This window comes from Sapajus apella, unplaced genomic scaffold, assembly GCF_009761245.1.
Source record: "Sapajus apella isolate SASKATOON/1434 unplaced genomic scaffold, GSC_monkey_1.0 scaffold36, whole genome shotgun sequence".
In the NCBI taxonomy this organism is placed as follows: Eukaryota; Metazoa; Chordata; class Mammalia; order Primates; family Cebidae; genus Sapajus; species Sapajus apella.
The window spans coordinates 34,858,431-34,885,559 of NW_022436976.1; the positions used below are offsets into that span (position 1 = coordinate 34,858,431).

General features: G+C 40.0%; 1 protein-coding gene across 2 annotated transcripts in view; it reads left to right on the plus strand.

Moving 5' to 3' along the window:
• Window positions 1-6,203: 6,203 nt before the first annotated feature.
• The window catches only part of FAF1 (Fas associated factor 1), a 527,910-nt gene continuing 506,984 nt past the window's right edge, over window positions 6,204-27,129 (plus strand). Inside the window, exon 1 of one of the 2 annotated variants that reach the window (XM_032297137.1) lies at window positions 6,204-6,703. In XM_032297137.1, coding sequence (XP_032153028.1) covers window positions 6,659-6,703 — 45 coding nt within the window. In that variant the 5' untranslated portion in view covers window positions 6,204-6,658. The other variant, XM_032297138.1, reaches the window with a different exon arrangement.

Genomic DNA, 27,129 nt, shown 5'->3' on the forward strand with positions numbered 1-27,129 from the left:
ATGGTTTTGCTGAAATATTATTTGGGTTTTCTTTTTTCTTTTCTTTTTTTACATTCTGGTTTTGCTGGTGCTCTGAAGTATATGCTTCATCTGCCTATTGGGTAAACCAGAATTGGCAGTGCAGAGCGTAGGGTCTTAGTTCAGAAGGCATGCATAAGTATTACACGGTAAGTCCAATGCAAATCTAGTATTTATTGAGTCCTAGTTCACTAAAGTGGATTCAAGGGTATCTCTGCCTTCAATAAGCTTATATTCTAACATGGCTTATAAGAAACATTCACAATTAAGCTCTCTACTATATGGAGAGTGGTGGTTTCTCTTTTAACATTGTAATGATAAGTACATCAAATACTGAAACACAGCCTTTATAGTTAGATATTAAATACTAACAGTCATGAAAACCATTTTCTCCAGCAGTTCATAATCACTTAAAGAAACATAGAAATATGATTTAGTCAAATTATTCTGGGCTTTTCCCTCATTGACTCAGGTAGGCACAGTTTCTGAATAATTAACTTTTGGAAATGTGTATGTGGTATTTATCATTTCTTTAACTGGTCTCAAAGTCTTCCTTTTTGTTGTAGTTATAGATCAACAGAGGTGAAAAACAGACCGGGCACCCCCAGGCAGCCTTTTTTTTTTAATCACTTTATAATTGTGGCTTCAGCATTTTATTTCTGAGATTCAGTGTCTTTTTTCATATGGGTACTTATTTATGAAAATTTATTATTATTTTTATTTCATTTTTGAGACAGGTTCTCACTCTTGCCCAAGCTAGAGTGCAGTGGCTTGGTCATGATCATGGCTCACTGAAGCCTTGACTTCCTAGGCCCAAATGATCCTCCTACCTCAGCCTCCTGAGTAGCTGGGATTACAGGCGTGTATCACCACACCCAGCTAATTTTTGTACTTTTAGTACAGATGGGGTTTCACCATGTTGGTCAGACTGATCTCGAACTCTTGACCTGGTGATCCACCTGCCTTGGCCTCCCAAAGTGCTGGGATTACAGGTGTGAGCATATATTAATCTTTATGCATATATTAATCTTTTCAGCAATTCTGTGAGGTGACTATGATAATCCCCATTTTTCAGATGAGGGAATTGAGGCTGACAGAAATTGTGATTTAAAGTCAGTAAATAGTGGACATAGAATTGGAACTCAGTTTTTGGGGCTCCAAACCTTATACTTTTTAGTTGCATTTACAGATCAAAATTATTTTATTAGTTGACAGTCTAGGGTCAGCCACTAGTCTCTTAAAAAACATTAAATCACTAGATGAAATACCTATGTGTAGTAGCATTAGTCTTCTCATGAACTACATTATAAGCAAGAAGTATTATTTAAGAAATTGGTTATCTTAGCCAAAGAATCAAGGTTACCACTACCAGTAATCAGTCAAGTTGATAACACATGGCCCTGATATGATGTAACAAGGACATATCACCTCTTCCCCCACATTTATAAACTCAGTGTAATTCTGAGAATACATTAGGCAATCCCAGATTGAGGGAGATTTTATAAAGTTCCTGATTCTTCAGAAGTGTCCACTGAGAAACTGTCACAGGTTAGAAGAGGCTACTGAGACATGACAACTAAAAGTAATGTGGTATTACTGGACTGTGGAACAAGAAAAGGACATTAGTGTAAAAATCCAAATAGAGCCTCTAGAATTTAATAGTTTCTAGCAGTGTTAATTTCTTCGTTTTGATAGATGTACCATGATTAAATAAGATAGTAACATTGGAGAAAGATGGACTAAAAGCATATAGGAACATTCTGTACTATCTTTGGAACTATTCTAAAATAATTTCAAATAAAAACAGTAAAGTATAAATAATATTTATCTTTATTTTTATTTTTCTTTGAGACAGAGTTTCACTCTGGTTGCTCAGGCTGGAGTGCAATGGTGCAACCTCGGCTCACTGCAACCTCTGCCTCCCAGGTTCAAGCGATTCTCCTGCCTCAGCCTCCTCAAGTAGCTGGGATTACAGGCATGCGCCACCATGCCCAGCTAATTTTGTATTTTTAGTAGAGATGGGGTTTCTCTATGTTGGTCAGGCTAGTCTTGAACTCCTGACCTCTCAGGTGATCTGCCCGCCTCAGCCTCCCAAAGTGATGGGATTACAGGTGTGAGAAATAATATTTATTATTTATATTTGAAATAAAGATGATATAAAAGTTTCTTTTAAAAGAACATGGAGATTCTAGAAAAAGATCTGTATTTAACTTAGGCTGAGCTCCATGAACTCTTACTGTGGGCCAACTATGGGAATAGATAAACTAAAATGACTTGACTTAGCTTCTGCATGGACCGAATTTCTTTACATTTCCTTCTTTTGGTTTATGACACTTAAATAAAATTGTTTCTCTTAGGGATGGAATTCTGGAGAAATGAAAAATGATTTTTTTATCCTAATTCAGTATTTATTTTTCTTCCCTTCTTTTCTCTATAGTAGATAATTACTCTGGATGCTAGGTATCCAACCATGAAGAGTTAGGCCTACGGAAGAAACAGTGTCTTTGGGAACGGAATAAACTAAGCAGCATAGAAGACAAATTGTAGAGGCAGTAAGTAGAGAGGTAAGTAGAAAAAGCACTAATTTGACCTAGCATTGAATCCTAGGTCTGTCACTGTAGCATGACTTTGAGCAAATTCTTAACTTGCCAGAGCAGCTTTTTATTATGTAAAGTAGTAGTTGTAAACATTAAATGAGGTAAAGTTTGTAATGTATCTGTACATAGTAAATTCCCAATAAAAATTAATAAATTCAAAAGCATTTACTATCTGTTATTTCACAAGACTTTGCTATGTATGAACTATGGTGAATATAAAAACACGTGGCATAAAATAGTTTATAATCTCAAGAAACTTTCAACCTTTGGGGAGAGATTAAACATACATATATGAAAACAATTAGAGAAAAAAATTACAGGAATTATTAGAGCACTAAGTTGTGTTGTAAAGATAGGAAAAGCAGTGATTAGAAAGAAGAAAGATCCTTGCTGGCTTAAATTTTCTGAAAGGGATGGTCTTGAGGAAAGCATTTAGGAATTGGTATACAGAGTAATAACTAATATGTTTGGAGAGTTTTAAGGTTTATGAGGAGTTTTCACAAGCATTTTATCACTCAGCATTCAAAATCACAAGTTTTATTTGCCCCATTTTAGAGATAAAGAAAGAGAACCAGAGAGCCTTTGTCAAGGAGCAGTGTTGAAACTTAAACCATGAATACTGACTATGAAATTTATGTTAGTTTGATACTAATATTTTATATTTTCCATGTATTTTCATAATTGCTTTCTCATTTATCAGAGGAAATAGTCCTGTCAGAAGCTGAAGTCAGAGAGATTGACTCATCCAAGTTCCCTCAGCTAATTATTTGGAAAAGCAATACTAATATATGCCTGAATGTCTAGTGTGTTTTTCCCATCTTTCTACAAACCATATTGTTTTAATTTCCAGATGGAGAGAAAGGAAGGAAAAAGGTAACAACGTGGGATTTGATTGGGTTCTGAGATACACACGCATCATCACAGAGAAAAACCCTCTACTTTTTAGGACTGCCTGAACCTTGGCTATATAACTAAAAAAAATATTCACCTGCCTTATACTGAGGGTGGCCTATATGAATGGGGCAACTGAATTGCCCCATTTATATTATTGGTGCTGTGTTTTCCTCATAATTCACATTTGTGCTGACTTTTGTAATTACTTTCTTTTTAGAAAAATATTTATTTATTTATTTGGAAACAGAGTTTTACTCTGTCACCCCGGCTGGAGTACCGTGGCATGACCTTGGTTCACTGCAACCTCTGCCTCCTGGGTTCAGGTGATTCTCCTGCCTCAGCCTCCCAAGTAGCTGGGACTACAGGCACAGGCCACTGTGCCTGGCTAATTTTTGAATTATTTTTAGCAGAGTCGGGATTTCACCATGTTGGCCAGGCTGGTCTCGAACTCCTGTGTGATCTGCCTAACTCCACCTCCCAAAGTGTTGGGATAGGAAATTCTTTTTTTCTTTTTTTTTGAGACGAAATGTCGCTCTTGTTGCCCAAGCTGGAGTGCAAAGGCACGATCTCGGCTCACTGCAACCTCTGCCTCCCAGGTTCAAGTGATTCTCCTGCCTCAGCCTCCTGAGTAGCTAGGATTACAGGCTTGTGCCACCATGCCTGGCTAATTTTATTTTATTGTTTTTTGAGACAAAGTCTGGCTCTGTCACCCAGGCTGGAGTGCAGTGGTACGATCTCGGCTTGCTGCAACCACTGCCTCCCAGGTTCATGTGATTCTCCTGCCTCAGATTCCTGAGTAGATGGGAGTACAGGCACCTGCCACCACAACTGGCTAATTTTTGTATTTTTAGTAGAGATGAGATTTCACCACATTGACCAGGCTGGTCCTGAACTCCCACCCTCAGGTGATTCACCCACCTCAGCCTCCCAAAGTGCTGGGATTATAGGCATGAGCCATGGTGCCCAGCTGGAATTACTTTCTTGGGATGAAAACTAAGCAAGACATTTTGATTCATGTGACTGTGTAGGGTTCTATTATCTAGCTAATTCTGGTCTAAACAAAGATCATTACTTGAGTTGTAGGCCAGCCTATTTTCATTTAAGAAAACCTACAGAATAAACTCAGACCTTAATATAGTACACTTCTTTATATTCAATGAAACTGAACTATTAAGTCATATTTCTGATTTCTCATGAATATATTCCCAGTTTATGAAGCCTAGGCCTTGCTAGGCATGGTGGTAAGGCTCAGGCCTGTAATCCCAGCTCTCAGTAGGCTGAGGTGGGAGGATGGCTTGAGCACAGGAGTTGGAAGCCAGCCTGGGTAACAAAGTGAGTCCTTGTGTCTAAAAAAGTAAATAAATAATAAAAATTTTAAAAGTTCTTATAAAAGAGACACCTGGGCCTTCATGCTATATGATGATTTCATTAGTTTTTATTTTAGCTCTACAGCATAAAATCAGCAGTCTTAACATTTTCAAACTTTTACACACTTTCTAAAGCAAGTAAATGTCCCATGACAGTCCAGAAGCTGATATTTTCCCAAGTCAAGAATGAACAACTTCCACTGTCACACTTTCTCTAACCTGGAGGACAATTACAAACTGTCACACTTCATTGTACATAGTCTTTGGCTATTTTAGGTACAGAGGCTGTCAATTGACCATGAGTTGAAACTTTCAATAATTGGTGAATATTCCAAAATAGTTTCTTATGAAAATAAATAGGCCAGGCGCGGTGGCTGAGGCCTGTAATCCCAGCACTTTAGGAGGCAGAGGCGGGCGGATCACGAGGTCAGGAGTTGGAGACCAGCCTTGCCAACATAGTGAAACCCCGTCTCTACTAAAAATGCAAAAAATTTAGCGGAGTGTGGTGTTGCAGTGAGCAGAGATCGCACCACTGCACTCCAGCCCGGGCGACAGTGGGAGACTCCGTCTCAAAAAAAGAAAAAAAAGAAAAAAGAAAATAGACTGACACTGTATTCAAAGCTGGATTCAAGTTTTACTCCATTTGTAAGATGTCTTAGCTTAAAAAAAAATAACTGCAGCGGTAGAAAGGTTTTCCCTTTTTTTCCCCCTTTGGAACAAACCTATTAATTGAAGGTTTTTTATTTCTCATAACTACCTTATCAATTTAAAAAAATGCTCCTCCTCTTCTCTTGGACGACATTTTCACCTTTCTATGCTTCCTCGTCTCTCTCTTGTCTACCGTGGGAGTCTGGTTACTTCTGAGTTACTTAGTCTGACGATGCAGACATCAGGGAGCTTCCACAGCGTGGAAGCAGTTTTGAGAGGTTGAGCGTGGGAAACTATATGAAGTTGTACTTTGGTGAAACGTTGTAGGAAAAACGTATATTTCTGAAATGCTGCTTGTTAGACGAGTTATAAGAGTGAGTTCAGTTGGTTTCTGAGGCTGGATGTGTATTTGTGTGACTAACCACGCGAGGTGCACAATCTGGTCTCTGCGTCAGCTAGAGGGAAGCGCTACCCGTTTGCTTAAATCCAAACTGGAATAACCTGTTGCGAGACTTGATGCTTCCGCAGCTGCAGGTTGCCGTCTCTGCTGTCAGGGAAGAGATTCTGGCCGTGTATCGCGCGCCCAGCGCTTGACAGGAGGGCGGTCACGTGGAAGCCGCAAAGCGGCGCTTTGCGACCTCGATGACAGGCAAAGTGTGCGACAGCCGTGGCGCTGGCCAACCAGGGGCGGAGGCGGCGGCCAGGGAGGAAGCGGAGGAGGCGGAGGCGGCCGTGGCGTTCACCCGCCAGCTCGCTCGCTCGGTTTCCCCGCCCCCGCCGGCTTAACGCCGCTGAAGGGAGCCGGGTGCGCGCTGCCGCAACCTACCCTCATCCTGGCCGGCTGCTGTAAGACCAGACCCATATCCAGACCAATCTCCCTGTCCGGGCGTTTGCGACGCGGGCTCCGCAGGTTGTAGGCAGACGGCCGGGGCGCCTGAAGGTTACCGAGTGCATGAGCGCCTAGCGCCTCCTGCGCTGCCCCGCCCGCCGGCCAGCCGGCCAGTTCGCCGGCTCGCCCGCCAGCCCTTCGGCGCCCGGCGGCGGCGGCGGCGGCGGCGGCGACGGTCGCAGGAAGCGCGGTCTCCCTCCCAGGTGCGCGCTTTGCTCCCGGAGCCGCGGAACTCGGCGGCCGCCATGGCGTCCAACATGGACCGGGAGATGATCCTGGCGGATTTTCAGGTGAAGTATCTGGCCCTGTTCCCCTCCCACTTCCAACCTCGTGGGTTTCCGGTGCCACAAGGGTGGCTTCTTTCCAGCGTTTGAGCCCTGCAATGGTGTGTGGTTTAGGCTTTTATACGGTACGTGGGTTTGTATGTGTTTGTGTGTGTGTGTGTTGTGAGATGTGGAGGAGAGTATCATTTATATACTATCTTGAGTGTGTGTAGAATGTGTTAAGTACGGGTTGAATGGGGTTGGAGGTATTAATGACTTTTGGGTTACTATGTGTGTGATGTTTTTTGTATTATGTAGGGGAACGTGTAGAATTTGGGTTTTAACTGTGGGACCATTAAGTATGGGGTGTTTTGGGTTGTTTCATGAGGAGAGATGTATGGAGTGTGGGCGTGGTGCGTGTGGTGTTATGGGCGTGGTGTATTTATATTATACTAAGGGAAAAGTAAAAAACAGAATGATGAGATTGGTGAGGGCAAGGGCAATGGCAATGGGGTACTGAGGCCCTTTTCAAGGAGGCATAAACATTTGAGACTTTGCTTTATTGGAATCTTTGGAGAGTAAGAAGATAACGAGGAGACAGATGAGACTGTATTCCGGAGTATCACAAGCTTAATAAATTACCCATTCATATTCGCGGATTCCCCTCCCCTACAGACTTGAATTGCTTGGTTGGTGTTTTCTTCTTCAGGAATACTTTAAAGGATAAGTAAAGGCTGTTCTCTTAGTAAACCCAGCTGTAGTGCCACTGTCATGTAAGTACCTTAGGGAGGCCCTTTGAAAGTAGAGCTGTATGCATTGTGAAAGACTTGGAGCTAGAACTAATACCCTGTGAGCGCTACCTTTGCCTTTTGATGTTTGTTGAAGAAATTATTTTAGTGAGATATTTTTAGCCATTTTGGCATTAACTTAGAAGATACTGTCAAGTATAGGCAGACGTTTCCCTCTTTCTTTAACGGTCATCATTGCACAGGGTCTAACACTAGCATAGTAGGTAGTATTTTTCCTTACTGAGATCTTGTTGGGCTTTTCTCTCTCTCTGTTCCATGAAGTTCCTTATTTTTACGAACTAATGTTCAGATAACCATTTTCTCTGATATAAATGTATTAGGAATATGCATATATCTACTTTGATTAAACCATGACCTCCAAACTAATAAAGGAAGGTCCTTAAAAGTTGACCACTAGATTTTGATGTTTTGTAGGTTTAGGATTGGCCTGAGGCTTTTTGCGTGCCTAAAATTTAAAAAATTTTTCAATTAGTTCATTTTTTTAGAGATGCACCTGGCCATGCACACCTGGGCTCAAGTGATCTCTGCCTGCCTTAGCCTCCCAAAGTGCTGGTATTACAAGTGCCACACCCAGCCCTAAGTTTTTCATCATTGTCTTTTTGTTTTGATTTTGTTCTCCAGTTCAATCTCTTATCTAATGTGGACTGCATTGTGTGAAAAAGGACTCTATATTCCTAGGTGTAGTTTTATCGTATTACAAAATTGTGTTCTAATGCCAAAGGCTTTGGACAACAAAGAGTATAGTTTTCCCTCATTGAAAACTTTATAAGATAATTATAGCTTTGTTTTCATTTTACCTGACTTCTTACCTCTAATAACTTGCAGCTGCTTTCTATTTTTTTGTGTTTGACAATTATTATGCTTAACTGTTAACCTTTTATTGGCTATAGAACAGGAAATTTAGTCTTCTTGTACTCAGGCAAAGTAAGATTTTCCTGACAAGTATCAGGGATTTTGGTTTGGAAATGAAAGTTATCATTTTGATCACATTAATAAGATGGGAATAAGTTTTTCTCTTCAGATTAATGGTAATGCTATACACAGTTGTTTGCAAATGGAAAAAATAGAATGGCATCTGCAGTGAATAATTGTTTGCCTAATCGTGTTAATTTTATATTGTCAAATAGGTAAAAGAATGTTATTGATAGAAGAAAAAATTATTTAGGAAACTACACACATTAAACACAGCCATTTGTGTGTTTAGGAACCTGGAGTCCTCTTACCAATGTTGGTCTTAGAAAAAATGATTATTCTTCCTGTTTTTAATATTATATATGTTTTTATAGGATTAGCTTAAAAGCAAGCATTTATTCAGTTATAAGAAAACCAGGTAATTTATTTTAAGGATTGCAGCTTAAGATTTGGCTTATGGATACTTGGATGACACTGGTTTCTTCTATAACTGGGCAAATCAATTTCCTCACCCAAAAGTGAATGTAGTAAAGTTACATGTTTATGTCATATGATTATGAGGCTCAGTAATAGTTTGAGAGCTCAGTATTGTCTTTGTAGAAAAGACATAATTTCCAAATTTGATTAGAATTTGAAAATAAATGTTACATTGTGATCATTGCTAATACAGTGTCTAAATGTGGAAAAACCTTTGAGAGGGATTTTTGTATTTTTTTTTTTTTGACTTATTTCAAGTCAGTAGAGAAAATAATTCTGTTGAAATCAGTGAAGCGGTGATAAGTAGTGGGTAGAAGATTACAGCACAGACCTAATGGGATAGATTTGGAATATTATAGATGGGTGGATTTATTAGAAAACAAATATTATTTCAAATTGTCTTCTAAAAAATCCTCCCCAATCTGTTAATGAAGAAAAATAATTGTGGTACAATTCTTATAAAATTTACCATTTTAGCCATTTTAAAGTGTACAGTTCAGTGGCACTAAGTACATTTATAGTAGCTGTGCTACTATCATCACCATTTCCAGAAAGCTTTTCATCTTGCAAACTTATTACCGTACTTATTAAACAGTAACTCCTTGTATCCCTCTCTCTTTAGCCTCTGACAATCACCATCCTATGTTCTATCTCTGAATTTGACTATTCTATTAATAGGTACCTGAGTGGAATCATACAGTATTTGTCCTTTTTTGTGACTGGCTTACTTCACTTAGCAGGTACGATCTCGGCTCGCTGCTACCACTGCCTCCCAGGTTCATGTGATTCTCCTGCCTCAGATTCCTGAGTAGATGGGAGTACAGGCACCTGCCACCACAACTGGCTAATTTTTGTATTTTTAGTAGAGATGAGATTTCACCACATTGACCAGGCTGGTCCTGAACTCCCGCCCTCAGGTGATTCACCCGCCTCAGCCTCCCAAAGTGCTGGGATTATAGGCATGAGCCACAGTGCCCAGCTGGAATTACTTTCTTAGGGATGAAAACTAAGCAAGACATTTTGATTCACATGACTGTGTAGGGTTCTATTATCTAGCTAATTCTGGTCTAAACAAGATTCATCCATGTTAGCATGCGTCAGGATTTTATTTCTTTTAAAGACTAAATAATATTGTGTTGTATGGATATCCCATATTTTGTTTATTCTTTCACCTTCCATGGACATTTATGTTGTTTCTACCGTGTAGATATTGTGAATCATGCTGCTATAAACATTGGTGTACGAATATATGTTCCAGTTTCTGCTTTCAGTTCTTTTGCATATATACCCAGAAGTTAAATTGCTGGATCACATAGTCATTCTATTTTTAATTTTTTGAGAAACTGTCATATTGCTTTCCATAGTGGCTGCACCACCAAAATTTTGGTTGGAGAAAATGTCAGCATCCTGTTTAATAAATTAGTTTTAAAATCAGATCTGAGCAATTGAATTTAGAATTTGGAATAGTCGACTGAAAATTAGTTTACATGTATATAGTGTTAACATAGTACACCACCAGTAAAGCAATGACTAGAGTAGTACACCTACAGTTCTTGCTGGCTAGAGCCAGGAGGGGGTGTAAAGGAATTTCCTGGGTTTGAAAAAACAGACGGCATTGATGAATCATGAAGTTCCCTCTACTCCCCTTAATGGTTTTGTAACAAAGAGATACATTCAGGTGAAAGTTTAAAGTCTTTTTGTAACTATAGAATAACTGTTCTTTTTGTAATTGTAGAATTCTTTAACTTTTTTTGAGGTTAGAGAACATAAATAATTTTGTCTGCTTACTTATGTGAAAATAGTTATCCAAAAAATTACAGTTGCTATCAAATAATTTCAATAATATCAGTTACTACTTTTGGTCTAGAGTCTTCTCCTCCTTAATCTCTTTTTTTTTTGTTTTGGTGATAAAGGGTCTCACTCTGTCACCCAGGCTGGAGTACAATGGAGTGATCACCGTAGCTTTGAACTTCTGGGCTCAAGTGATCCTCTCACCTCAGATTCCTGAGTAGCTAGGACTACAGATACACATCTGTACCCACCAGGCCTGGATAATTAAAAACAAACGTTTAGGCCAAGCATGGTGGCTCATACCTGTTATTTCAGCACTTGGGAGGCCGAGGTAGGCAAATCACTTGAAGTCAGGAGTTCAAGACCAGCCTGGCCAACATGGTGAAGCCCATCTCTACTAAAAACACACGAAAAAATTAGCTGAGCATGGTGGCTGGTGCCTGTAATCCCAGCTACGGGAGACTAAGGCGGGAGAAACTCTTGAACCTGGGAGGTGGAGGTTGCAGTGAACCAAGATCACACCACTGCACTCCAGGCTAGGTGACAGAGTGAGACTTTGTCTTAAAAAAAAAAAAAAAAAAATTCAAAATTGTTTTTTAGAGCTAGGGTCTCGCCATGTTGCCCAGGCCAGTCTTGAACTCCTGGCCTTAAGTGATCCTTCTGCCTCAGCCTTCAGAATGCCAAGATTATAGGCATGAGCCACCACACCTGGCCTGGTGTTATCTGTTTCTCTATTTATGTTTGTCTGTTGCTGTTAATATAGAGACAGAGATCATGGCTGTACTCAAGAAAGAAAAAGAACAGCCCTCACTATTAGTAATATTTTGTTTTAGACTTTCTGAGAAACCCTTATCTGCCTTGCTAAAAGGTATTCTTTCTGAATTTAGTTCCATTGGTCATAGATTGAGCCCCTTTATTTCTTCTCTAATTTGGCATTCATTTTAATGTTATTTTCGGTTATGTTTCCTGTACCACACAAATGTGCTTTTGTTTTTTATCCCTGGTCTTTCCAGCTAGTAATACTTTTTGCTGTCTAAATTGCTTTATGAATTTTCTTTTCTTTTTTTTTTGAGATGGAGTTTTGCTCTTGTTGCCCAGTGGAATGCAGTGGCACAGTCTCAGCTCACTGCGACTTCTACCTCCTGGGTTCAAGTGATTCTCCTGCCTCTGCCTCCCAAGTAGCTGGGATTACAGGTGAGCACTACTATGCCTGGCTAATTTTTTTAGTAGAGATGGGGTTTCACCATCTTGGCCAGGCTGGTCTCGAACTCCTGACCTCAGTTGATCCACCCACCTTAGCCTCCCAAAGTGCTGGGATTACAGGCCTGAGCCACCTTGCCTGGCCGAATTTTCTTATGTAGGGTTATCACCATGGGGCTTTGAAACTTTGCTTTGCATATGAACTCCTCTTTGAAGCATGGACTTCTCCGTTGCATGCTTACTTATGTTGAGTGACACATAAGTAGTTTCTGTCCCTTCATAACATTTTCTCTTTCTAAATGAAGTTGTGAATCCTTCTTTCTTTTTTAGTTTGACCCAAAGAAATACTGTCTACAAAAGACAATACCAGACTGAGCAGAAATGGTATTGATCCAAACAGATAGGTATCTTTTGTGATGTTGTGGATTAGGGACCAAACTAAGTACCCATGGAACATTGTATTTCATTCCTGGGAGCAAGTAATCTTGTTATGTGTCCTTTCTTTCCTTTCTTTTCTGTCCTCTTTATTTATTACAGAGACACATCATGTTGTTTTAGTATTTGGATTGTAGGTCATTGGGAAAATAAGGTTTTTGCATGTAGAATAATGTTTAATAGTTAGTGGTTAAGGACATGGACTTTGGATTCTCATCACTTGTATTTAAGTCACAGCCCTGCCACTGAGTCTTCTTGTGTTCTTTGACCAATCACTTCCCACCCCTCTGCCTCAGTTTCCCCATATGAAAAATAAGTTAGTACATGTAAAGTGAGTAGAAAAGGTGTCTGACATAGAAAGTGTTCAACAACTTTTTGCCGTTATTTTTTGACAATTTTAAGGTATATACTTGTTCTCTGTAGGGAACTCTGTCAGAGATCACCTATTTGAAGCTTATCAGTTTTCCTTTTGTGGAAATTTAGACCCAGAAGAGAGAAGTGACTTTTACAAGGTTATCGGTTGGTTTGAACAAATTTTGTTTTTGAGGCAGGGTCTTACTTGGCTACCCAGGCTGGAGTGCAGTGGTGAGATCTTGGCTCAGTGCAACCTCCACCTCCCAGGTTCAAGCGATTCTCCTTCCTTAGCCTCCTGAGTAGCTGGGCTTACAGGCGCATGCCACCACACCCAGCTAATTTTTTTTTGTATTTTTAGTAGAGATAGGCTTTCCCCATATTGGCCAGGCTGGTCTTGAACTCCTGACCTGAAGTGATATGCCCGCCTTGGCCTCCCAAAGTGGGATTACAGGTGTGAGCCACTTCGCCCAGCTGAAACAAATATTTTATCCAGGTACACATAAGAGTGCTTGAAACCTGCTCTTTAGAAATTTTTCCAAATGAGGAAACTTACATATAAAATAAATTAACAATGCCTGGCTATCATGTAGTATACCTTTAGGAAAGAAGGAAGGAAGAGAAAGGTGGCACTTTGTCTGTTCCTTGTTTACTGCTTAGTGCTGTGCATCTACGCTCACAGGTGTTCAGAAGCCTTGGAATGAACGTAGTGTCTCTAGATTTGCTGAGCATGATTGGGTTGATGCCTGTTGCTTGCCTAACAGGTTTTATGGACCTTGTAGATCAGGGGTCAGTAAACTATATCTTGCAGGCCAGGTGCCTGTTTTTATAAATAAGGATTGATTGGAACACAGCCATACCCATTCATTTCCCTGTATCTGTGGTTGTTTTCTTGCTTCAGTGGCAGATGAGTAGTTGAGACAGAGATTTTAATGGCCTACAAGCCTAAACTATTTACTGTCTGGGCATTTAAGGTAAAGTTATCTCCTTCCCTGCCTCCCCACCACCCCCAGTACTTTTCTAGGTTTTAGTACATTTAGAGAGCTGAAATGTTTGAATGCCTGCTAGGTAGCAATATGTGGTTACACTTCTATAAGGGGCAGTTGTTAGAGCATTGTACTTAGGTAGACTGGCTATAGCTGTTTTTTTGTTTTGTTTTGTTTTAGGTTTTCTTGGCAATGGTTCTTTGAGAAAGTCATTTACCCTTTATGGGCTTCATTTATTAGTCTATAAAATGGTGATCTAGGCCAGGTGTGGTGGCTCCCGCTGTATTCCCAACACTTTGGGAAGCAGAAGCAGGGGGATCACTTGAGGCCAGGAGTTTGAGACCAGCCTGGGCAACATAGCAAGATCCTGTCTCTACAAAAAATTTTAAAATCAGTTGGATGTGGTAGAATGTGCCTGTAGTCCCAGCTACTCAGGAGGCTGAGGTGGGAGGATATGATTGCATGACTGCACACCAGCCTGGGTGGGTGACAGAGACCCTGTCTCAAAAAAAAAAAAAGAATGGTGATCTTTGTGGAGCCATATGTACTTGTAAGCAGAAGACTGGACAAGGTCAGGTCAAATAGGGTCCGGACAATCACTTGGCAGCAGTGGGTTTGAGGACACTCAATTGTAATTCAGGTAACTGACCTAGATTAGGGGTGGGGAGATTACAGCTTGAAGGCCAAACCACCACCTTTTTTCTTTTGTAAATAAAGTCTTATTAGAATACAGTCATGCATGTTTGTTTACATGTTGTCTCTTGTTATTTTTGTCCTTAATAGCAGAGTTGAGTAGTTGACTGCATGTCCTGCAAAGCCTAAAATATTTACCCTGCACGTTTTAGGAAAGTTTGCTGATTCTTGATCTAGATCAATGTCTGGAAACATTTTGGTTTTCACAGCTTCAGGGTGCTACTGGCATTTAGTACATAGAAGCAAAGGTTGCTGCTATATGTTCTGTAATGCACAGGCATCCCTAATAGTAAAGAATTTTCTGGTCCAAAATGTTGACATTGGAAAATCCTGTTTTAAATCAGTGGTTCTCAAACTTTAGTTTACATCAGAATAATTTGGTGGGTTTGTTAAACCACAGAGTTTCTGATTCAGTGGGTCTGATGTAGGATCTGCAAATTTGCATTTTTAACCGGGTTTCCTGGTTATGCTGATACTTCTGATCCAAGGACTATGCTTGAGAATTGCTGAGCTAGATTACCTTTGAAATTCCATCCACTCCTGTGATTCTTTGATTCTGTCATCTTAAGTACTGTTCCATTTCTGTGACTTGGCAAAATGTAGTATGATAAGGGTTGGATGTTTGTCCCCTCCAAATCTTACATTGAAATATGATCTCCAAAGTTGGAGGTGAGTCCTTTAGGTAGGTATTGGATCATGGGGGTGGATCCTTCATAAATGGCCCAGCAGCATCCCCTTGGTGATGAGTAAATTCTTGCTCAGTTAGTTCACATGAGATCTGATTGTTTAAAAGAGTCTGGGGCCGAGTGCAGTGTCTCATGCCTGTAATCTCAGTACTTTGGGAGGCCAAGGCAGGTAGATCACTTGAGGTTAGGAGTCTGAGACCAGCCTGGCCCACATGGTGAAACCCCGTCTCTACTAAAAATAGAAAAATTAACCGGGCTTTGAGGCATGCGCCTGTAGTCTGAACTAACTCCAGAGGCTGAGGCATGAGAACCACTTGGGCCTGGGAGGCAGAAGTGTCAGTGAGCTGAAATCGTGCCACTGCACTCCAGCCTGGGCAACAGAGCAAGACTCTGTCTCAAAAAATTGAGAATAAAATAAGAGTCTGGGATCTTCACCCTGCTTTATCTCTCTGGCTTCCTTTCTTACCATGTGAAAGTTCAGCTTGACTGTGAGAGGCCGTCTCCCACTTTGCCTTACACCATGACTGTAAGCTCCCTGAGGCCCTCACCAGAAGCTAAATAGATTGCTGACACCATACTTTCTGTATACCTTAAGAACCATGAGCCAATAAACCTCTTTTCTGTGTAAATTACCCAGCCTCAGATTTTTTTTTTTTTTTTTTTTTTTTAATAGCAACACAAGAATGGACTAACAGAATATATTTCAGTATACTGATGGTTGATGCTTAGGCTGTTTCATGACTCCATGTTTTTGGATTCTTTTCATTTTCCTTTGGAAAATTTCGATTTCTCTTTTAAAAACCTTTTGCTTATAACATTCATACCTTGTACCCAGTTAGGGTTAATAGTTTCTTATGTATTTTGTATGTGTCTCTTCCTTTGAGTCTTATGTTAGATTGTTAGTGATCAATTTACATGTTTGTTTCTCCTACTGTCAGCTCTTGGGGAACAACTGTCTGGATCTTAACCATCTGTTCCACAGTATCTAGTAAGAGGTTCTCAGTGACTATTTACTGAAGGAATATTCTTAATTTAGGCTGTTATGGTACAAATAGAATTGTAAATTTTTACGTATTTTTGTTATCTACAATTGAAGCATGATTTTGAATAATAAAATCTGTCATTGGGAAAATAAAGATTTGATTAAATAGAGGGTTATTACTTTAAAGTGACTCATATATAGAGAAGTACAAAACACTTCCATTTTCATTTAGCTTTTTTTTGTGATAGAGTCTTGCTCTCTCACCAGGTGCCAGGCTGGAGTACAGTGGCACGATCTCGGCTCACTGCAACCTCCACCTCCCGGGTTCAAGCAATTCTCCTGCCTCAGCCTCCCATGTTTGGGACTATAGGCACACGCCACCATGCCCAGCTAATTTTTTTGTATTTTTAATAGAGATGGGGTTTCACCCGGTTGGCAGGATGGTCTTGATCTCTTGACCTCGTGATCCGCCCGCCTTGGCCTCCCAAAGTGCTGAGATTACAGGCTTGAGCCGCCATGCCGGGCCCTCATTTAGCCTTTATTGAGGGGCTCAATAAGATGTGATAAAATACAGGCCTTGAGGCCAAGAAATTTGTAAAATTCTAATGTTGCTACTGAATTTGCTGTGTTACTCACTCTTCCTGATTATAATTTCACTCTCAAATGGTTTTCAAGGCAGACATTTTCAAGTCAAAATTGTTCACCAAGTTAAATCACTAGTCGTTGACTTTAAGGTCAGTTTAAAGGAGATAATTTCAAAAAGCAGTCTGGTAAAATTAACAGAATAATTACATCTGCCTTTATATTTATTTGTGGTTATGGTGGAATGATAGAGATAGGAAGAATGAGATGTCAGGTTGTGGTAAAGAAGGAAGAGTTTTCAGGTTATGTGCACCTTAATGGCTTTCAGGTTGGGTGTGAGTCACCTAGTTTTCGCTTTGCATTTCATCCTGGCTCCCTGGCTCATTCTTTAATGATTGAACTATAATAGAAGAGTGTTATTGAGAGGAAAGCTGCTTCCTTTTTGCCCTCCCCATCCCCTTTTTCCCCAAGGGAAAGTAGTGGTTGAATTTGTTTTTTAAAGTCAATTTTAGATGTATCCTTTGGCATATAGTTAAAGAGAGTTGGAGACACAATTGAGTATTCTTATTTTAAGTTTAATAGGAAAGGAGTAATAACAGTAATTTCTAGCTTTTGATTACTTTGTATATGTCAGGTACTATGCTAGGCTCTTAACATCTAACCTTTACAGTGATCCTTTATTGGGATATAATGATATGGTTCTCCATGCGTGGTTTCTTTATATCTTCTCAGCAGAGGCACTGAATGCCTTTGTTTCTACCTTTTCAAAGATTTTTTTATTCTGAACAGCCTTTGAAGATAAGAGATAATGTCTCCCTTTGGGGTGAAGTAGGCATAATGTCTCCCTTTGGAGTGAAGAAAGTAGTGGAAGTATACTTTCCACTATAAAAGATTTGGGTTCTTTAGGCTGTGAGTTCCTCTTCTGTATGCATTTCAATGCATGCGCAGGTATCACTTGGCCTATTTTGTGTTGCCCTATAGGAAATGGGACTGGAGAACCAGCCAAAGAACATGCTGATACTTTGGCTGTTAATATTGCTGTGAATCATAAAGTTCATTGTGTCTGACTGGGGAGTCAATGTCTTCTGTCAGCATCCCTGAAACTGGCAGGCTAAGTTGTTAGCTTGCAGGTAGGATAAAACTCAGATCCTTTAATTTTTAAGTTTTGGCAGCAAGGATGAATGTTGACAGACACACGACATTCTGGAAGAAGAAAGATGAGAGTGTCCTTATAGGTTGGTTAACAGAATTTGAGGGAAGCCCTTGGGAATTGGTAGAAACATGTTGACCAAATTGAGTGGTTCTTTACTTTATTGACTGTTAATAATGAGGTATTAGGGAAGTTATTACAGACTGAATTCCAGGACATAGGTTCAAAGACAGCTGTCTGAACATTCCTGTGGTTGTTGCCAACTCTCCTTTGGATGGAGAAGTTATTTTTCACCAGTCTGGAGTCGCCTTTACATTCCCCGCAGTGTAACAACTGGGGAGATGTGTCCTGTTTGGGCAAAAGCTTCTGTTCCCTCTCAGACAAGAGTTATAAATGTACATGTATCTACACTGAATGTGAAAGGAGGCAAATTTGTAACTTAAGTGGGCAGAAAAGAAAGTTGTTAGAATTTTGCTTTGCCTGAGAGATGGAGTACATAATGTCTTATGGCTCAGTCCTCCTCTGGAGGAAACTTTAGTTACCACTTCACTGTCTGAAGCAGAGTTGTTGGCTCATTGGGGTCATTAATCCTTAGAGGTTTCACCCTAAACCTGGTCCTGGTTTGTTGACGGTTTAGTCAAGCTGAAAGCTTACTGTGTCTCCTTGACTTCTAGGGTTGTTCAGCCTCTGTACTAGTTATGCAGACTGATAATGGATGTGATTGCTCTGCTCACTGGACAGAACTCAAGGCTTTTCTTACAGCTGTGATTGGTACTCTCCTTGTTATATTTCTACTGACCTTTGCCTGTTGCTAATGGCCTAGCTCTTTGGTCTGCCACTTGGAAAGCTATAGACTTGACAAGTTAAAGACAGCTCTCCTTAAAGCTGTGAACTATGAAAACAAATTATACTTGCTGGTCATATTGTCTGGATCACTCACATAGATGCCCATAGTAAGGGCCTGTCTTCTGATGAAGCCCACTGGAATCAAGCTTCTAATTGAGTGTACACTTCCCAGAGCCATATTTATTATATTGGATATGATGAATATCAACAATCATAAATTGGACATAAAGCAAAGGACTGTGACACAGAGGGTACCATTATATGCCAGACTTGTGCCTCCTGCTAAAAATTTAACTGTTTGTCACATGATAAGAGAAGCCAGTGGCATGGAATGTGACTGCTGTCTGCTCCTGGCAGGTTGAATTCACTGGACCTTTGACCTTCCTATCACAGCCAACTTCCTATCAATGGTGCCTCATTGCTGTTGACGTTTTTTTGTGGCTTTGATTTTGCTGTTCTAGTCCAATCAGCAGGCTCTGGCCACACCGTCGTGACCCTAGAAACCAATCTGCGTTATGCTTTTGGCTTTCTGGGCTGTAGTGCACCTTTTGTCATACAAGCCACTCAGCAATGAACTGATTGTCAAGTTCATTGTCAAGTTTATATTTGATGCTTCCATGCTCCCTACTGTTCATAGGCATCTGGTATGTGGATAAACATTGAATATTGGAACAGCTTCTTCGATAATTGACTCAGTGATTTCTGATTCTACATTCTTCATCTCCTCTTAGTCCACACACCTTACTAAGTAAGCCAGTTTTGTCACTGATTGTAGCTATTCCCAGAAAGGGATCATCTCATGTTGATCACTCCTGGGTAATGATCAAAATGGAAGGGGTGGGAGCTTATATAGCCCTGTTTTGAGAATTCAGGATTCCACCCTGACCAATTTTAGGCATGATGTTTCTTTTTTCCCCCAATAACAACCCGAGGCCAGCCTGATTGGTATGTGTCTTCTATGTGGCAGCTAGGCCAAAAGATGACTTAAGGAATTCAGACTTAATTCTTGTTCAGTTACCTGGATTCTCTTGTTGCATTGATATTGTTCTATGTCATCAGGATAGTGACTATTTGGTTGAGTATACTGCTTGCTGAGTCCCTGTCTGGTGGACAATGGGGGCCATAATGGGTGTCTGTAGGTTTTATACAAATTCCCTTGATCCTCTTGCACCTGACATTTCCAGATGAAAGATATGGGCATTGTGAGTAAAAGATGATTGGGAAAAAGGTGAAGTTATAACTACTGAATGGGACATGCCACTTTTGTGGGAATGGACAGAGAGCAACAATCTTGACACTTGGGGGAAGGACCACCTTAGACCCCAGGAGGTTTGGAGAAGGGAAAGACATTCATGTTCATTCTGTTTCAGAATCACCCTTGAAGCCTTCTTCATAAAGGAAAACATTCTGGTGCAGCTCCTCCAAAGTGCTGTAAGCACAATAAGTTTAGCTGACTGCTGGGTCTGCTATCCCTCATGGCTCTGATCATGATTTGTCATTTCCCATAACCTTACCTGGAAATCTACTGGAAGCAGCAGTGGTTGGCTCCAGGTCCTGTGCCTTCCATGCAAAACACCTGTGAATGCTTCTTTACTCCCAGCTCAGAGATTCTGTGCAGGTAGATTTTGGCCATCTAGATTATAGCCTGGACAAATGGGACAGATTGGACTGACTGCCATCATTCAGTCCTTTCAAAAATGAGGACTAGACTTAATGTTTTGAACTGAACTGGATGGGAACCCTGTGTTGGGACACAAGTTGACAATGCCTCCTAGACTGATGTAGGTCCTCCTTGGAAAGACCCGGTGATTCTAAACAATCTTTCCTTTTCCCGATGTACCATGTGTGTCCTTGGGACTGTATTTCTTTTGTGTAAGCCAGGTATTAGCTTATCTGCCTCCTAGAAACATGGACCCTCCTCTACCTTTGAATGTTTAAGGAAACACTGTTAAATCTTGTAGCTCTTAGATAAGTGTGGAGATCTCTCTAAAATGAGGCCATCCTTGCTTACTTGGGGAAGCTTCCTAGAATGATGACTGATTTGTTATTTAGGCACATTCTGTGAACAATTATCTCTATGAGAAGAATCATTCAATTAGACTAGGCAGTGCAAAATTCATTCCTGAATTTTTAACTGAAGTAATCAGTGTCAACACCTTGGCCCTGGAAGGCATTAAGATCAGCCTCAATTTACTGACCAGAGTTGTTATGGATGATAAAATTGCCCTGGACTTTTTTCTTGTGAACCAAGGCAGAGTCTGTACAATTACTAATATATCTTATTGTTCCTAGATTAATACCTTAGGCCAAATGGAAAGGTCAATACAGAAAACCACTTGGCTCTCTGAGGTAGGCCGTGATGGCTTATGGGATTTCATTATCTTATTTGGGTGTGGGATTCGAAGAAACATGGTTGAAATCAATTCTGAAAATTGACTTCATCCTGCTGCTTGGGATCTTGTTGATAGTAGCCTTAATTAAATGATGTATGATACCAATTGATCAGATTTAGTTCAAGCTTCTGTCTGTTGGATTAATGAGAGTGCCTGACAGAGTGGCATACTTGTGAGAAAATTTATCAGCTGCCAAGATGGTTAGAAATGAGAAGTGGATGTTGTTGGGACACAGTTCTCTATTTCTTGCATGTTTCCACACATCTTATGAATAGGGGACTGATTGTTCTAGATTTCCTTCGCAAGAGTGTTATATTGCTACCAGACTAGATAGCATTTCCCCAAAGGACTGGTTGCTTACACCCTGATAAAGATACTTTCTCCCTCCACAGCAAAGGTCAGGTATGCTTACAGTCCATTATAAAAGATTCACATTCCCTAAGCTCAGGATCCCTCTTCTGTAAATATCCACTGTGTGTGTAGATGCCACCTAGTCCACTCTGTGTCACCCTATGGGAAATTGGTGTGAAAATTGCTGATACTCTGTAAAAAAAAAAAAAAAAAAAAGAAGAAAGAAAAAGAAAAAAACTAAAACTCTGGCTACCATTATTGTTGTGAGGAATAAAGTGCTTCGTCCTTGACCCAGTAGTTCTGTATCTTCCTTCTGGCCAAGTTGTTAGCTTGCCAGTAAGTAGGGTGGATTCTTAGCTTTTTTGCAGTTCTTACCGCCTTGCAAGGTAGGTAATCCTCATTTTGCAGATTGATCTTAGAGACAGTAGTTATAATAACTGCAACTAACATTTACTGAACATTTCATTTCCTTCTCTTCTTTTTCCCCTCCCCTCCTTCTCCCTCTCCTTCCCTTCCTTAAAATACAGTGTAGTTTACAACAAAGTTCACATGTAATGTGGTACAGTGGCACCATCATGGCTTACTACACCTGGCTAATTTTGTGTACACACACACACACACCCACACTCCCACACACACAACGTTTGTAGAGACAGGGTTTCACTATTTTGCCCAGGCTGGTCTTGAACTCCTGGGCTCCAGCAATCTGCCCACCTTGGCCTCCCTATCCCTAAGTACTGGCATTATAGGTGTGAGCCACTGCATCCGACCCGAACATTTTCTTTCTGCTGGGCTCTGTGGTAACTGTTTCATTTGCATTAGCTCATCTAATTGTTATATGCCATCTGATTTGTAATAGCCATTGTTAGTATTTCCCTGTAAAGGTGAGAATATGGATACGTAAAGAGGTTAAGTAATTATCTAATGTCAGATAGTGAATAACAAGGCTGGGATTGGAACTCAGGTTTGCTCGACTACAAAGTAAAATGTATGATCTTATATATCCACATTTTCTCAAATGGATATGCTGTGCAGTACTTAGCAGCAATTTACTGGAATAATATAAGAAGAAATATGTGGTTTTTAAAATATTTTCATGAAGTGTATATAAACTTTTACATGGATTTTAAATAGAAAATGAGATTTCAAAGACGTTGTAAGGCAGTAGCTTGCTTCTCTTTGGGCCCAGTGGGGGAACATGTTTCCCTCCAATGAGGGAACATATTTCCTTTCTATTGTTACGACTATAGTTGTGGAAAAATTTAATAAGTACTGCACTTTGCCACGTTGCCTTTTATAAAGCAAATCCAAATGCATCCAAGCTGGGCTCTCAGTGGCTCATGCCTCTAATCCCAGCACTTTGGAAGCCGAGGTGGGAGGATCGACTGAACCCAGGAGTTCACTATTGCCTAGGCAGTATAGTGAGATCTTGTCTCTACAGAAAACTTGAAAAGTTAGCTGAGGCTCATGCTTGTAGTCTAAGCACTTTGAGAGGCCAAGGTGAGTGGATCACTTGAGGTCAGGAGTTTGAGACCAGCCTGGCCAACATGGTGAAGCTCTGTCTCTGCCAAAGAAAGAAAATACAAAAATTAGCCGGTCACAGTGGCTGGCACCTTAGTCTCAGCTACTTGGGAGGCTGAGGCACAAGAATCACTTGGACTCAGGAGGCGGAGGTTGCAATGAGCTGAGATGGAACTGCTGCACTCCATCCTGGACAACAGAGTGAGCCCTGTCTCAAAAATACATACATACATACATACATACATACATAATAAAACAAATAAAATAAGCTGAGTGTGGCACCACGCACCTGTAGTCCCAGATATTCAAGAAGCTGAGGTGGGAGGATTGCTTGAGGCTGGGAGGTAGAAGTTGCAATGAGTCAAGATTATACCACTGCACTCTAGCCTGAGTGACAGAGTGAGACTCTGTCTTAAGAAAAAAAAAAAAGCAAAAAAACCCCAAACTGCATCCAAATATTTTTTGATTCCCTCTTTTTCTTTATTCTTTAAAGAAGATTTTTAAAAATTCTTTTATCCTATTGTAGCTTTGTGGCACACAAAAAGAGAGGACGATGTAGTTTTTCTGATGTCCCTGGATTGACTGAGGCTAGTGGAAAGATGGAAAACAAAATCTTCCAAAAAAACGAGAGCTTATTGACTGCTTATCTTGAAGCTGTGTGTGACAATGATTGCTACTGAGATTATGTAGTTACTAGTATTTTTACGTCAGTTTTACATTTATCAGTGCCTGTACATTACTTTCATTTTTAAAATTCTTTTTTGAAAGTACTGAAAGTACCTGTAAATAATTACGTTAAATTATATACATCTATATCAATGCTAAGTAATTTGCTTAATCTTTCTGGGAGTACTGTGAGTTTTGGGTATATTCTCAATGTCCTAGTAGTAGAATGTAAAACAAAAGTAATGGTGTAGACAAGGTATGTTGGCTCATTCCTATAATCCCAGCACTTTGGGAAGCAGAAGCAGAATTGCTTGAGGCCAACCAGGTGTTTGATAACAGCCTGGACAACATATTGAGACCCCATCTCTACAAAACGAACAAATGAGCAGCAACAACAAGAACAAAAACATAATGGTATAGTGGCAAAAGTTGATACATGTGAACTTTGTTGTAAACTACATTGTATTTTAGAAGAGTAAAATAATGCTTGCTGATTACTTTGGAATAACGTAGTAAAAATACTTTGCCAGTGCTGACTGGATAAATATTTGATGATATGAAATAATTTCTTTTTAAAGTCTGGTAATATACTTATTGGGTTTTGTTTAAGAAAAGGAGTCCTGCAGCTGGGCATGGTGGCTCTATGCCTGTAATCCCAGCAATCTGGGATGCCAGGGTGGGCAGATTCCTTGAGCCCAGGAGTTTGAGTCCAGCCTAGGCAACATGGTGAAACCCCATCTCTACAAAAAAATACAAAAATTAGCCAAGTGTGGTGGTGTGTCCCTGTAGTCCCAGCTACTCAGGAGGCTGAGGCACAAGAATTGCTTGAACCCATGAGGCAGTGGTTGTAGTAAGTCGAGATCATCCCACTCCATTCCAGCCTGTGTGACAAAGTGAGACCTTGTCTTAAAGAAAAAAAAAAAGAAAATAAAAAAGTACTTTTAGAGACTTACTGTGATACTTATGGGTGAAATGATATATCTAGAATTTATTTCAAAATGACCTTCAATAAATGTGATTCACCACATAAACAGAATTAAAAACAAAAACCATATGATCATTTCAATAGATGCAGAAAAAGCTTTCAATAAAATCTACCATCATTTCATGATAAAAACCTTTCACCGACTGGGCATAGAAGGAACAAACCTTAAAAAACAAAATAATAAGAGCCATCTATGACAAACCCACAGCCAACATACTTAATGGACAAAAACTGGGACCATTCCCCTTGAGAACCGGGAAAGACAAAGATACCTACTCTCACCACTTCTGTTCATCATAGTACTGGTCATAGTACATAGTCCTAGCTAGAGCAGGCATTCAGTTAGGAAATGAAGAAAACAAACTATACCTGGAAAACCCTAAGGTCTCTGCCAAAGTTCCTGGAACTGATAAAAACAATTTCAGCAAGGTTTCAGGATGTAAAATCAATGTACAAAAATCCAGTAGCATTTCTATACACCAGTAATGCCCAGGCTTAGCGTCAAACCAAGAACACAATCCCATTTACGATAGTCACAAAAAGTGTGAAATACCTAGGAATACAGCTAACCAAGGACGTGGCAAATCTCTACAAGGAGAACTACAAAACGCTATTGAGCCTCGCCTGTCAAGGAAAGTACACCCCGAGCGGTCAGGCTGGGGTTGCTGTCAGCGACTCCCTCTTCATCTCTAGCCATGCCTATTAGGCAGAGGTGTTCTCAGGCTGCCCACAACACTCCAGGCCCCACCCCCTCCCACACTCTCCTGAAGAGGGGGCCTCCTCCTCCCCGGGGCTCCAGGCCTGCTTGCCTGCACTCTTGCCTACCTCGCAACAGTGGGCTGTGGTGGCATTTGTGAATGCTAACTCCATCACCCGTTCCAGCACACTGACAATAAATAGCTATTTGATGGGAGGAAAAAACAAATAAACAAAAAAATGCTGTTGAAAGAAATCAGAGTTGAAACTAATAAATTAAAAAACATTTCATGCTTATGCATTGAAAGAATGAATACCATTAAAATAGCCATACTCTCCAGAGCAGTTTATACATTCAATGCTATTCCTATCAAACTACCAAGATTATTTTTAACAAAACTAAAAAAAAACTATTTTAAAATTCACATAGAAGCAAAAAAGGGTCCAAATAGCCAAAGCATTCCTAATCAAAAGAATAAAATGTGAGGCATTACACCACCCAACTTCAGACTATGCTATAAGGCTCTAGTAACCAAAACAGCATGGTACTGGTACAAAAACAGACACATAAACCAATGGAACAGAATAGAAAACTCAGAAATAAAGTTGCACTTTTACAACTGTGATCTTTGACAAGGCTGACAAAAACAAACAATGAGGAGAGAACCCCTTATTCAGTAAATGGTGCTGAGATACCTAGTTGTATGTGGAAGAATGAAACTAGACTCTTACCTTTCACCATATATGAGAATTAACTCAAGATGGATTAAAGATTTAAATGAAAGCCCTCAAACTGGAAAAATCCTAGTAGAAGAAACCTAGGAAATGTCCTTCTTGTCATTGGCCTTGGCAAAGAATTTTTGGTTAAGTCCCCAAAAGTAATTGCAACCAAAACAAAAATTGACAAGTGGGACCTCATTAAATTAAAGAGCTTCTGGACAGAAAAAAAAAAAAAAAAAAAAAAAAAAAACAAACTATCAAAAGGGTAAAAAGAGAACCTACAGAATGGGAGAAAATATTTGCAAATCTATGCAGATTGTGTGTGTTTATAGCAGAGCCATAGCATTTCCAGGGGATGGATCCTGGGGGTACCCTGAGTTAATGTGGATACAGAGTCATCTTTTGATGAAAGGGTGCTGGGGACATACATATCTGGTCCTAGGACTCAGTTTCATATGCATTTCCTACTGAGTTTTTAGAAGACCTTTATGAAGGCAGCAGCAAGGAGCTCCCTGCTGGCCAGGGAATATCTGTCTTGCAGTTGCTATTTGTTACCCACGGGAAATGTATGAAACTGTAGAGTCCTGGCTCTTAGTTATTTTTCACAATCGCTATAATAATGTCAGATAGGATGTTCTGAGCTTACCTAAGCAGGCATTTACTCAGAATATTCTTAGTGATATGATTAGAATTGTGGTCAGAGAAAGGAGATGGGTATATCATGGAGTTTTGTCGGTATAAGCGATTGTGCCTGATTAAAAAAAAGTGTCTTTAATTCTTATTGTTTTAAATCAGTATGTACTGAGGGTATACCACACATTAATTTATTCAACAGATATTTATATGACCTCACATTGTCTTGTGATGCAAAGATGTAAGGAATACAGAGAAATACATATTACCTGACATGATTTTTATTCATATTTTCACTCACTTGTCAAAAATTTATCAAATATCTGCTCTGTGGCAGGCATTATACTAGGTGAATAGGGATTAGGAAGCGGACGAAGAGATACAAAAATTAAGATGGGGCATTGTGCTTAAAATCCTCATAAATAAATAATATAGTGCAGAGTAACAATAAAGGAATATAGGAATTGGTTCCAGTGGTTAAAATGGGTATACTCATGTAGTACTTTAATAATATTAGATATAGGACAAAATACAACTAACTGTTAGTAAAACCATGAGAATCATGTGGTACAGAGTGCCAGGGCTGAA